This window comes from Rutilus rutilus (assembly GCF_951802725.1).
Source record: "Rutilus rutilus genome assembly, chromosome: 7".
Lineage (NCBI taxonomy): Eukaryota > Metazoa > Chordata > Actinopteri > Cypriniformes > Leuciscidae > Rutilus > Rutilus rutilus.
The window spans coordinates 36,301,918-36,315,517 of NC_140221.1; the positions used below are offsets into that span (position 1 = coordinate 36,301,918).

The following is a 13,600-nucleotide window of genomic DNA, read 5'->3' on the forward strand; positions in this document are numbered from 1 at the left end:
AGCAGCCATTATTCAAGTCTTCAGTGTCACATGATCATTAAGAAATCATTCTAATATTCTGATTCAGTGCTTGCAGTGTAGTCTTGAGCACAAACCCAATTAGGAACACAATGGACTACTTGCACTACTTCCGCGTTCTAGTCTGACATAAGCGGGAGTTTCCGGTTAGAGCGGTCAGCGCACCTACATACATGAGAATGCAGATTATCACTATGTTTTATGGCTGCCAATTGATTAAAACAATGAATAATGATCTCTGTATCAATTATCTTGAGCCTGCTGAAATGTTCCTATAAATATTTTCTTTCCAACTGTGCATTCTGAATAATAAATAGGCTAAATATATTTATCCACTAAGCTGCAGCAGTCCTATATGCTTTTCTTCTCATTATAATTATTTTTTTTTCCTCTTTCTGATATTTCATACCTGTTGGGTTTACATTTTTAAATGAAATTGACTATTAAAAGGATTGCTTGTGTGCGCTGGTGTTTATTCCCATCTTTTAAAATAGTTGAATGAATGAATGCTCTTAAGGTGCCTGCAACGATGTTAAACAGGCTATAGGCTATTTAATCAATAACATACACAGCGTAGAGGAGAATGACAGTCAACTACTTTGAATATTATAGTATTTTGGGCATAAACATGTAAATAGTGAAAAATAGTGGGAAAAAAAACACAGAATGATTAAAATATTTAATCCAAATAAATAAATGTTTGTGGTTCGTACTGATGTTATTCATCTGTTCTCATACACTTCAGCGCCGCGGTGGTGAAATAATGCCTTATTTTTAACAGCCGTTGCTTTCTCAGATCGGCTTGGGTTGGATTAAAACTTCATGTTCCGATAAGTTTGGAAAATTCTGCACACAGAAAAATTGGCACATTTTTAAATCTTATTGCGGACACTCATTTTAGGTGGCGTTTGTTCAACTCATTGACCACAGTACATTGAAAGTAAACATAACCGGAAATAAGTGAGACGTACTATTTCCAAACGGAAGTGCGTCACGAAGCTCAGTGCAAGTGGTCCATTGTGCGTACATGCCTGGGTTCGTGCCCATGTTTGTGTCCCCTCTCTGCAGTTTGTTCTCCTACACTGTAATCATCATAATCATCTGATTACAAAGACTTATTCAGCACTCCCTTAAGAACCCTCCCCATCTGTCTGCTTCAAGTGTGCGTGTGTGTCTACGTCTCTTATTTGCCGCACGCATTTTTTTTTTAGTGGCCTTTAACCCACTTTACGTGTTACAGTGAGTACCGTTTTGATCAAAAATGGTAATAATAGTGTTTGATTGGCTTCCTCTGCTACTTGGCTACGGTCTCATGAGAGCAGAGCGAGAGAGACAGATAAAGGGAGCTTTCACCACAGCCACTATTAACTAACAGAGTATTAATTGTGTTTGCGTGCAAAGATGCTGCCTCCAGTCTACAAAGTCACCGCCGCCTTCAATTGGCACTCGCTCTGGCACGACATCCAATCAGCAGGCAGCCTGCCAGAGACTGACAGGGATTTAACTCGCATACCCCTCCCACATCACTTAGTCATGCCGCGCATTTCCGCATCAGCCAATTAGTAACCCATTACAAAAGCAATACAGAGTATACCCACTAACGAGCATTTGATGGTAATATTTAACTTCTGTTTCATCAATGTCAGAATGAGAGTGACTTTCTTTCTCTGTCTGTCTCCCTCTTGTATGCTTCCCAGAAAGTCTTTAACCTGTCTGGTCATTTTGCAAGCTCCTTCTATCCTTCTTCGTTTCTTCATCTGTCCTTTCTCATCCTTCCCGCTTTCATTTTTCAGCCATGCTCCTGTTCCTATCCTGTCCCCGTCTTCATCTTCGTTTGACTCCTCTTCTACCCCATATGGTCTGTCGGTTCTCTTTCATCCAGTGTTCATCCGTTCCACCTCTCCTTTTCATCTGTCTCCTTTCAGCTGTGCCTCTCCTTTCTCTTTCTCCCTGTCTAACTGCATCTTGTTTTTCAGTGGCCCTCCCCTACCTGCGCGCTCCTCTGTTGAACGCTGAATGTTCTTTTCAGGCTCAAAGGTCATGGAAAGGTCATGGTCAGCGTTTAGATTTGGGAAGTGAAAGCTGAAAGGGAGCCACGCTCTCTGGAGAGTGAGAGAGAAAGAGAGAGAGATTGTGTCTCGCATTGAGAATGCTAGAGCACTGAATAAGATGTATGCAGGGCAATTCAAGCACAATCTTGTCTGACTCCAATATTAGTTTCCCACTAATCCCTTCTCATGAAGATCTACGGATGCAGTTGGTGTTGGATGCAGTCAGAAAGATGCGTGTTTAAAATTAACGTTTAATACTACGCAATTAACACCTTTTTTTTTTCATTTTGTTGTCTGTGTTCTTGGGTCAGGGTAAAGGAGGTCTGTAACATACTGACTGTTAGTCCACAGTTAAGCGCTGCATGTTTCAGAGTGAAATGTGGCACAGATGCGAGCAGCTGATGATCCAGTGATTTCAATGTGTTGGAGCTGCATTTACTGTGAACAGAGCTGCTCCAAAACATGCAGCGCTCTTCGACATTGAGGAAACAAACTCCATCTCTGCATCTGCTCTGAGTTTGTATCGTTTATGACGTGCATTTAAAAACGAAACGTGCGTTTTTTTATAATCACACATCCAAATTGTGGAGCCCTACGAGCAAGCACAACAAACCTAGAGTTTTTTTTTTTATCGTAATCGCATTTATATATTTTTTCCCCAGAATCGTGCAGCCATATTTTCCTATAAATTGTAATGTTAGAATCCCATTACAGTTACTGTTCTCATAAAAACATATAATTAATTAGCTGTGTTACATGTACAATTTCAGTTAAATAGTGTCAGTTTAAATAGTGTCAGTTATTTTCATTATTGATTATCAATTATTATTATTAATGACATTATTATTATTATTATTATTTTCAATATCAGTAGGTTGTTACAGCTCTACAATATTGGATTATCAATATTACTTGGAGCTAAATTTGAGCTAATTCAGAATGTAAGATTGATTCGGTTAACTACAACACAAAAAAAATGTATCCTAATGAATTATTGTAAAGTATTGACTGGTGTGCTGTATAGTGAGGCACGTTAATTCCATGATTTAATTGCCTTCATTACCGGGCAGTTGTATAACTCTCTCTTGTTTTGAGTTTGTTTCTTTTTCCCCCCAGTCTTTCACCCTTTTTTATCTCCTCTCTTTTCCTCTATCTAAGCATCTCTTTATCTTTTCATCTCACCCTCCATCTATCTCTCCCTCTTCTCTTTCATTTGTCCTCTGAGACCATCTCTCTTTTCTTGGTGGTCGATGAATGTTTGGCTAAAACATGGGGGTGGTTTTGGATAGTGTTTGTTTTGTTTTGTCCTGTCCTTCATGCCTCTTTAAATATATTTCTACAGAGCAGCCGTTTGTTCTTAAGCTGTTTTATGTATCGCTTTACAAAAAATTGCACCAGTGAAATGAAAGTTTAGAGTACATTTGAACTGCTGTTGTTTGTTTTCTGTTTCATCGCCTCTGTTCTCTTCTTTGTTTTTTTCTTTGTGTGTGTAGTGTGCTTTGAGTGAGTTTTTGAGATTTCTGAGTGTGTGATATTGTGAGAGCAGAGATGGACGAGAAGCTTTACCAATCTCTGGCCCGACCCCACCCCGGCCTGGAGCTCAGTTACTCCAGCTCATCTGATGAAGAGGATGGTACCAGCCTTCATCACAAACACTACAGAGAGGCGCACACCCGCCCCGATTACGAGCCTGACCGCAGATTCACCTACAACAGCCACAAAGTCCGCAGGAAACCCTTGGAGCATCCCCAGAATGGTAAGGCTTTCTGTTTGTGTGTGTGTGTGTGTATCAGGGTTGTGTGCCATTCAGAATAGAATACCTTTTAAATTAAATTGTAAACTCTTTTACAATTCAATTTTGAGTGTAAAGTAGAATGAAAATCAATTGAAATTCAAAGAAATTCATATGCACCACTGTTTGGGGTTGGTAAGATTTAAAAAAAAAATTGTTTTGGAAGAAGTCTCTTATGCTCACCAAAGTTGCATTTATGTGATCAAAATACAGCTAAACAGTAATATTATGAAATATGATTAAAATTTAAAATAACTTTTATAATTTAATATATTTTAAAATTTCATTTATTTCTGTCATAGCAAAGCTGAACTCTCAGCAGCTATTTCTCCAATTTCCAGTGTCACGTTATCCTCCAGAAATAATTTTAATATGCTTATTTAGTGCTCAAGAAACATATCTTATTATTATCAGGTTCGGCATGCATGTGATTTCCGGATTAACTGCTAAGTTTAACCGTCATAGATTTTATCATGGAGTTTAACATTTGGACATGTTTTGTCTTGCCAATTTACACATTCAAGTGATTTTAAACGTGGAAGAAGAGGCGAAAATCGGGACTCGCACAGCCTCACGCACCCGAAGCGTGCGGACACAGAAAGAGAGAGAGAGAAGTGTGTTTCAGAAAGCGCTCGAACATCGAATTGATTTATCTTTCACATTTACTTGCGCTTGAATGGACACACACTCAAAATTATGACAAAATACCCGTCTTGGCAAGTATTTTCTCGGTTATGTCATAAGTGAACAGTTGAGAAAGGAACCGGATGTGTGTCAGTATATTCGGCCCGTGCATTCGGTCTTAAAATGACCGCAGCCTAATATTCCTGCTGTTGTCTGTGTCATTAATGTTAATAAAATAAAACATCATCGTCATGTTTGATTATGACGACAGCTTGTAGGATAAATGTGCCGAGTAAAGTGTGAGTACCAAGCAGCATGTCCAGGTGCTCCCTTGAGAACCAGACCAAAAAAAGTTATGTGCACTCCTGGCAATAACACATAAAAATAGAGACTAAATAATGTCTTGTTTTGATTTTAAAAACCAGTAGAGATAGAGTTGTTGCAGTATATAGTTTCATTTAAAATGCACAGCAGATTCATTCATATATTATGACCAACTTATATAACAAGTGATGGATGTCAAATGAAATTTCCACAAGGATATGTGCATTCCTGCATGTGTTTGCACAAGAGAGAGAGACAGCTTTAAATGATGACACATAATTAATATCCCTCTACATTTAGCGGGACACTGGAGCTGTTATCATAAACATCTGACATTGGATGAAAGGCTGCATTTTCTAAAGGAGATCATAGGCAAGCTGTTTTGTTTGTTGTTTTGATAGTAGCGTTAATGAAAGTGATTATATGGTATGACTCCTTCCTTAGTAAGGAACAGAATTCTTTGAAAACTCACTGTAAATTGAAATGAGCCATCAACAGACACACACACACCAAACTTCAAACACTATTGTCATTAAATAATAATGGGATGTGTGTTTTACTTTTGAATAATGAATACAATTTCAATTTTTTAATAATTTTAATAATATAATTTATTTCACCCGTTATTCTTCTGTCTTTGATATTCTACATTCATGGATTCATTTTTGCTTGTCTGAGTCCCAAGGGTGAACTATTTCCATTAATTAAAGGATTCCCTATAACTAAGACACACACAGGCAATGTTCCCTTTGATTTTTATTCTTGCTGAGTAGAACTTAGTTTGGTTGGACCTTTTGGTCACCTGAACAGAAACATGTAGAGTGTATATATACAGTAAGTTATTTTTGATTATAAATCAAAATTACATTCAATAGAAAAAAAAGAATGATTACATATTTATACATAAATATGTATTATATAAATCATTAAATATGTATGATTGAATAATATATAATTAATAATTAATAATAAATGATGTTATCTAGATGGCATTCATATTACTTTTTTTTTTTGTCTCGAAAAATAAATAAACACAAGTCAGAAAAATAATAACGCATGGCCTTTGTGAGTTTCTTTTTGCATAACAAATTATTAACTCAACTTTCCACAGAAGATTTCTCACAGCTTCATGTCCATATTTAAAAAAAATAAATAAAAATCTACGGATATGTGGAAAGTTGAAATGCTGCAAATTAGGGCTTCCCCCTATTAGTTGACCAAACGTTAGTCGATGAGAAGAATCCGGTCAACCAAATTTGTATTTGTCGCAGAAAGAAAAATCTCCATAGGACAGTTCATTAACACTGCTGGCCTTTATGGTAATTATGTTGGGCAGGAAATCCAAATGTTTGCCTATCATTCTCAAACATCGTATCATTTGAAATGTTAGCCACTTTACATGGCCATTTGCTTAGCCCAGTATATATTTAAGTATTTAAATTAATATCAAAAACGTTCAACTAATCATTAAATGGCTTAAACGGCCGACTAGGAAAATCCTTGGTCGGGGCCAGACCTCTAATGTTAGAGCAAGCAACCATTTAGCTGTAATTCAAGGAATGTTGAGCTTTTTCAAACATCATTTTTAAATCTATCTTGAGTGCTGAATTTTATTTCTCACCTGTATGGAATCAACATCAGGATAGATGGATAGATAGATAGATAGATAGATATTTAGATAGATAGATAGACAGACAGACAGACAGATAGATAGATAGATAGATAGATAGATAGATAGATAGATAGATAGATAGATAGATAGATAGATAGATAGATAGATAGATAGATATCTACATTGGAGGTTGAGCAGGTTACAGTGAGGCTTTTTGTTTCCTCTATGAAATTATTCAAATGCTACATGCAGAACAAAACATTCTGTTCCAGTTACCACGGAAACAGCTTCACAAATAAAGAGAGATGGAAATGGAGACAGGGAGAGAGAAATGGAGAGAGAGAGGTAAAGAGAGGTCTTTCACCCACTCCACTTACCCAAGCTTTTTCCATCCATGTCTGCTTGTGGACAAGTGTGTGTGTGTGTGGGTCAGGCCGAGTAGCAGGGGGTCATGTTCTCAGTGAAGGACGGAGAACTGCATCGTGGGCAATTAGTACTGAGATGATTAGAGCAGGGAGAGCAGTGAGAGGGGTCGCCACAGAGACAGGAGGATTCTTAAGGACACTTGAGTAAAGATCTTGCTCATCACACACACACACACACACACACACACAGGTCTGAAAAATCACACTTCTTCTGCACACACACACGCTTAGTGCTACACACTTCCGGGAAAGCCCATCAAGAGCCCATCACCTTTACTTCAACAAATGAAGAGAAGAGGAGAGATGAGAAGATATGAGGGCAAGAGATGAGTTGAGATGAGAAGAAGGGATAAGACGAGGTTGGAATAAGAAAAAAGATTTAATTAAATGAGAAGAGGCAACATGAGATGAAAAGATATTGGAGAAAGAGACAGTAGCCTGCTATGTGGGTTTGTTAGACCCTGCTATGTACAGTAGATATACTTGCTCACAACGCAAAGTTCCCAAAAAGACCAGTCAATGGTAGTCAACATTTGCTAGTTGATATTGCAAAAATAGTCGTTTACATAAAATCTTTTTTTGCACATTTATGTTTTACTGTATTTTTACAAAGGCTATATCTAAATTACTGTCATGTTAATGTTACAGTTTAAAATAACACATTATTGTATTGTATATCTGGAGTGGAAAACAAAATCATTTAATTTTATCCCAGATCTTGCATGCGTTCGTTTTCTCCATGTCACTTGCAGGCAGAGAGAAACGTCCACCTGGAAGACAGCAAGGTGAAGGGAGTATTTTGAGTAAACGCTTTTGTACAGGCTGTGTCATGTCATATTGCAAACTGGCATATAACAATTAGGACTTCTGATGTAAAATTTTATATGGATTTAAAGGGGAAACATGAATCAAAACTTTACAATTACAGATCCTACATCAGCCTAAATCAATATCCTAATAAATATACTACCCTTAAATAATGTAGTTGCTAGGACACGTCAAGCTTTTCTTGGGATTTTGTTGCCTGTCATGTGTACAGGTACTTTTCACAAACAAGATGCATGTTCAAACCCGATGTGCAAGGGGTTGTAACGAACTACAATACCTTGGCGTGCATATAATAGGCTATTGAGTTTATACTTATTGGTCCCTCACTGCCTATTGATTCAGTTGATAATGATAATTCAGTTGATTGTACAATGATCATAATGCAAGGCAAACACATTGTATATATCTTTTAGCTGCATTAAGAATTAGATTTGACTGTTTGATTCATATATTAAGTAGACTATTTAAAATCGCCCTCTGTGGGTTTGTTAGACCCTTTCAAAATTTCCGTTTAAACGTTAAAGGGATAGTTCACCCAAAAATGAAAATTTGGTCATTACTTACCCTAAAGTTGTTCCAAACCTGTAGGAATTTCTTTCTTCTGTTGAACACAAAAGAAGAAATTTTGAAGAATGTTGGTAACCAGACAGTTGACGGCACCCATTGACTTCCATAGCTATGGAAGTCAATGGGTGCCGTCAACTGTCTGGTTACCAGCACTGTTTAAAATATCTTTATTCTTTATTTTCTACTACAATATCTTCTAGTGTGAATATACACTACCGTTACAAAGTTTGAGGTCAGGAAGTTTTTTTAAAATAAATTATTATTTTTGTTCAGCAAAGATGCATTGAATTGATCAAAACTGACAGTAAACACTTATACACTTATAATGTTATGAAGGATTTCTATTTTAAATAAATGGCATTCTTTGGAACATTCTATTTATTAAACAATCCAGATTTTTTTTTATCATATTTACTAAAATCTATGCGAGTGCCTGGATGTAGAATTTTATCAGGTTCTTTCATGAGGGTGGATCCACTAATAATTGTTTGCATTTTGCACCCTTTCTGGAGAACCTGTAGCATTTGTTAAGTACCAGACACGGTCTTGGACAATATATTTTTCCTAGTAAAAAATGTTTCTTGAGCACCAATTCAGCATATTAGAATGATTTCTGAAGGATCATGTGACACTGAAGACTGGAGTAATGATGTTGGAAATAAATGTTTAAATATATTAGGCCATAATTTTTCACAATATTGCTGTTTTTACTGAGGTTTTTTTTTACCATGCCAATAAATCTACTTGAATCTTGAGAGAGTGTGTGTGTGTGTGTGTGTGTGTGTATATTCTAAAATGAGTTGTCAGCGCTGAAGTAAAAATGACAGAGAAAAGTAGTTTAGTACGCACATACACACGCGCACACACACACACACACACACACACACACACACACACACACACACACACACACACACACACACACACACACACACACACACACACACAGCGTTTCTGTGTAAGAGAGTGCATGCGTGTATCTGAGTGTGCATATGTGAGTCCATATGTCTCTTACATGCTCATTCTTTTGGGAATTTAAATGGTTTTCACATTTTGTGCAGTTAAAAGCAGAATTCTTTTCTGTTAAATATTTATTTGGGGTTTTATAAGCCATTCTCCATCTCTGAAGAGAGAACAAAATTGTTTCTGAGCCAGGCTCCAGAAATCTCAGCAGTCAGTACACAGCTCCAGCGCTGAACTCTAATCCACAAGCCTGTGGGAGTGTGTGTCCGTGTACTAAAACTTTGATTTGTGAAATATATTACATTCATTCGCTCTCTACTCTCTCTACTACATTTTGGTTTCTCCCAGATTTCTCGGACCCCTCCCAGACTGTGTTCCCTGATTTCCAGACAGAGCTTCACGCAGCCAATCAGGAGCTTGCTTACCCGGGAGGCGTGTCTGCAAATGTTCCCTCCGATCCTGAATCCGAGGGCGGCGCCTCCCCCGACCACGCCCTGCGGTTGTGGATGCAGGAAGTGAAGTCAGAGCACAGTTCCTGCCTGTCGAGCCGAGCGAACTCGGTTCTGTCCCTCACTGATACGGAACAAGAGCGCAAGTCTGAGCCAGAGAATGGTACAAGATTATTTTATATTATTAGACATTGTATTATTATATATTTTTTTGTAGGTCAACCAGATTGTGGTGTGGTGATAATGATGATGTTCAATAATATTTCATTTTTATGCGTGTGCGTGTGTGTGTGTGTGTGTGTGTGTGTGGGTTACTCTAAAGTGCCCTCATCAGTGTATGACTTTACAATTTTAATGAGAGCTGCCGCAGAGGGAGATACACACGCAGTTAAACAGACTTCCCAGTCTTGCTGCACACACACCACTTTCACTACGATATTCAGTGATGCAATATTTATGTGCCGCACTAATAACTACTTTGGTGTGTAAACTACACTCCATTATCTCACACATGTACTCACTTACTCACATTAAGGTTATGTTATTGTTAAACACACTTACATAGGGTTGTATTTGATTGACCCCTGCTGTACCATTGCAGACCCTCGTCTTGGTGATGATTTGGTATATCTGGTCGTGTAGTGCTTTCTACTCTCCACATAAAGAGCTCTCGCTCCTTTCTCCACACTCCTTCCTCCATGAACATCCTTTTACACCCATGTTGGTGCTTGTAGTGGTTTTGTCTTCAACTGTAGTACTTGACTTGGATCCGCTATCTGCTTTTTTTGCTTCGCATCTCTCTTCCATGCAAATAATGTATGCACTGTCTTATCAAAGTCGCTTTGATAAGAAAGTGCCTGCCGAGAATATAAATTCAAATGTGAGCGGCGACAGTATGATAACACTAAAACAGCATTATATCAATTAGTTAAGTGCTAAATAATTGTCGTATCATTGAAAACATGTTTTGAAATGAAAGTGTTTGATGTAGCCTACTGTGCAGATACACTCTTATTACTCTGTGTATTTTTCCCAGTGTTAGGAAAGAGTGACTGAAGTTTGTTTTTAACATGGTTTCCTTTTATTTTGCTAATTTTAGTTTGCCTAAAATTAAAAGTTGTCATCATTTTTCTAAACCTGCACAGGAAAAAAAGGATAATGTCCCAGCTTAATATAACTAGCTTTTTCCGTTAAATTTACGGAGATTTCCTTCAAACTTAAAACACAAACAATGCAAAATGTAATTCAGAATATGGGTAAAACACATGAAAAATCATTACAGAAAATTCCTTCATATTAACAGTACATTGGGCTGTATTACACACTGTTTTTCAGAGTGTGTATGACTGACTTTCTTCTCTGAAACATAAAAGATATTTTGAAAAAATTAGATATACAATGAAAGTCAATGTTTTTGGAGCCCACCGTTCTTCAAATATTTTCTGCTGTAAATATTTATGTTTTTCTCATAAAAAGGAAAGTGGGTTACACTTTATTTATTTATTTTTATTATTTTTTTGGTTTGTTATATATTTAATCAGGGACAGTACACATTGAATAACAATATGTAAAATGTGCCAGATTTAGCCAACACTGGCTTGTAAGGTGTCCTTGTTACAATGTAACTATACACTGTAATATAATATACAGTGATATTAATTAACAACATGTACTTACTATAATTAGGGTTTGGTTTAGGGTTAGTTGCATGTTATTATGCATCATTTACTGTTATTATTACAGTAAGTACATGCAACATATGTAACAAGGACACTGTAAAATAAAGTGTTACCGGAAAGTGATACAGGTTTGGCGTTAACAGTAACAGAATTTTCATTTTTGGGTGAACTATCCGTTTAATAATTTAAGCTGCACATTTCTGCATGTAGGGCTGTGGGATAGGATATGGCCAAAACCGTATGTCACGTCACGAATACATTTATTTAGTATAGTTATTTTAGCTGTAAATAAGGTTGTTACGAATACTATTAATAGCCTAACAAAAAGTTACCAAGCCTATTCAAGACAGGAAAAACAGGTTTAAAAAAAATGTCGAGTAGGACTTGATTTTGCCCATCAAGAATTGATTGGATCATTAGATCTTTGTGGTTTGCAAATAGCTGCGATCTTGGTAGTGACAGGTTGCTGGAAGGGAGGGATTATTTTACAGCTCTTGCACACAGTGCACTCATTCAGTACTTTCTACCAATTTCTACTGGTTTATTATTAAACCAAAAAGGCTGTTATTAAAGGTTGTGATTTCAGGCCCAATTATTATTTTTTTATCACATTCATCTAATCTTTCCTAACGATCCGCTAGCTGCCCGCCCCATAAGCATGAAGAGCTGAAGAAGAAGCTGGCTCAAAACCTCACAACACCCTCCCCCTGTCGGTGATTGGTTGGAACACTATTTGTTTTGGTTTTGAGTGGTTGGTGAAACCAATTGTTTTTGTGTGCAGATCTCAGAGCCTAGGCTGCCTACAGAGACGCGTTTTTTTTGACGGCATGCTTATGGGGCGGGCAGCTAGCGGATCGTTAGGAAAGATTAGATGAATGTGATCATTTTTTGGGGGGGGGCCTGAAATCACTGATACAACCTTTAAAGGATAGATCAGTGTCAACTATATTAGACCAGACCGCAAAACTGGAACCCTCAAGTTACTGATTTCGCATATAAAGAGGTTATCCATTTGTAACTGATTTGCAATTGCTAAACTAAATGCAGTGAAAAAGGAAACCTTGACTAATGTTATAAAAGCACAAAAATGCTACATGATATGGCCCCTTAAGAAAGCACCGTCAATTTGAATTATAAGAACCATCGCAAAAACCTTTTTCATCACATTGGCCTCAAAAAAATCTTTTCAGTGAATCATGTTTGGCTTCCTTCTGAGTGGACAGCGAACATGCTCTCTCGCTCTCACACTGAAAGATGGATGTGGTATGATTACCATCTTTGCATTCAGAGAGATCTAATTAATTTCTCCTGATCCAATAGATGCAAATTAAAATTAATTACAAAGGCTGGACAGGCGCATTAAAGCCAGACCACATTGGTGTGTGTGCAATCAAGTATGAGAATGAAACTAACGTCTCAAAATCCTGGGTCAATTCAGAGTTTTTTTAATATCAAGCTTCTCTATTGACGCTGTCAGTGCAATGCGCCGTAACCGTTCATACCGAGAGCTCATGAAGCCAATTACACAGTTTCTCATGCGGTGTAGATAACCATGCGAACGCAGAGTAAAAAAAAGGCTCCCCTTCTCTAAAAAATAATAACCGAGAAAACCATGCACACATATTTTTTTTAATTTTTATATTCTGCTAGATTGTCTGATTTTCCTCTACTACAACTGTCACTTTTTTCCAAACCGCTTCCTGAGAGGAACACCACAGTAAGACTAATGCTAATATACTATAAGCACCCGATGGCTTCTCAACAGTCTGCCTGCATTTCTTGCCATCCTCTCACGTTAGTTTGCCTTATAGATTCGAGACGGCTTTTTCAAAGCTCACAGCACCACAGGTTCCCGATCTCTTGAGAATAGCAGCCATCGCAGGTGCTAAAAGAGTCTTTTCCTGTCGGGAGCCACGAGGTTCCTTGTCTCAGCGCAGACTCCCGCATTTACAGTTCAGCCTGTGTCACGGCTCCGTAGCTGATAAATGCCGCAGTTTGTTCATCTTCAAATGACGGCAGACTGCAGATTACACAGTCGCAGTAAATTCATTATCATGCTAAAGGTTTTTAATTTACAGAGTCTTGAAAAGGTAAAATGAGATTATAATGAAAGTCAAAGGTGACGGAATTGAGACAGACACGAGGCGGTGAAAGCAAGATGTACAATTATCAAGCAATAATACAATTAATTCAATGAATGTCTGGAGGAATTGAAAAACTATACGTCTGCAGCTCAAATTGAGCATGAGGGAACAGTCGTTTACCGCA

The 13,600-nt window shown here is 37.5% G+C and overlaps 1 protein-coding gene across 1 annotated transcript in view; it reads left to right on the forward strand.

Annotated features, from left to right (window-relative positions):
* The window catches only part of tenm1 (teneurin transmembrane protein 1), a 157,985-nt gene that overhangs the window by 32,788 nt on the left and 111,597 nt on the right, over nucleotides 1–13,600 (forward strand). The window contains exons 2-3 of the mRNA XM_084414207.1: nucleotides 3,563–3,825; nucleotides 9,553–9,816. Coding sequence (XP_084270333.1) covers nucleotides 3,618–3,825; nucleotides 9,553–9,816 — 472 coding nt within the window. The 5' untranslated portion in view covers nucleotides 3,563–3,617. The remainder of the gene's footprint in view (nucleotides 1–3,562; nucleotides 3,826–9,552; nucleotides 9,817–13,600) is intronic.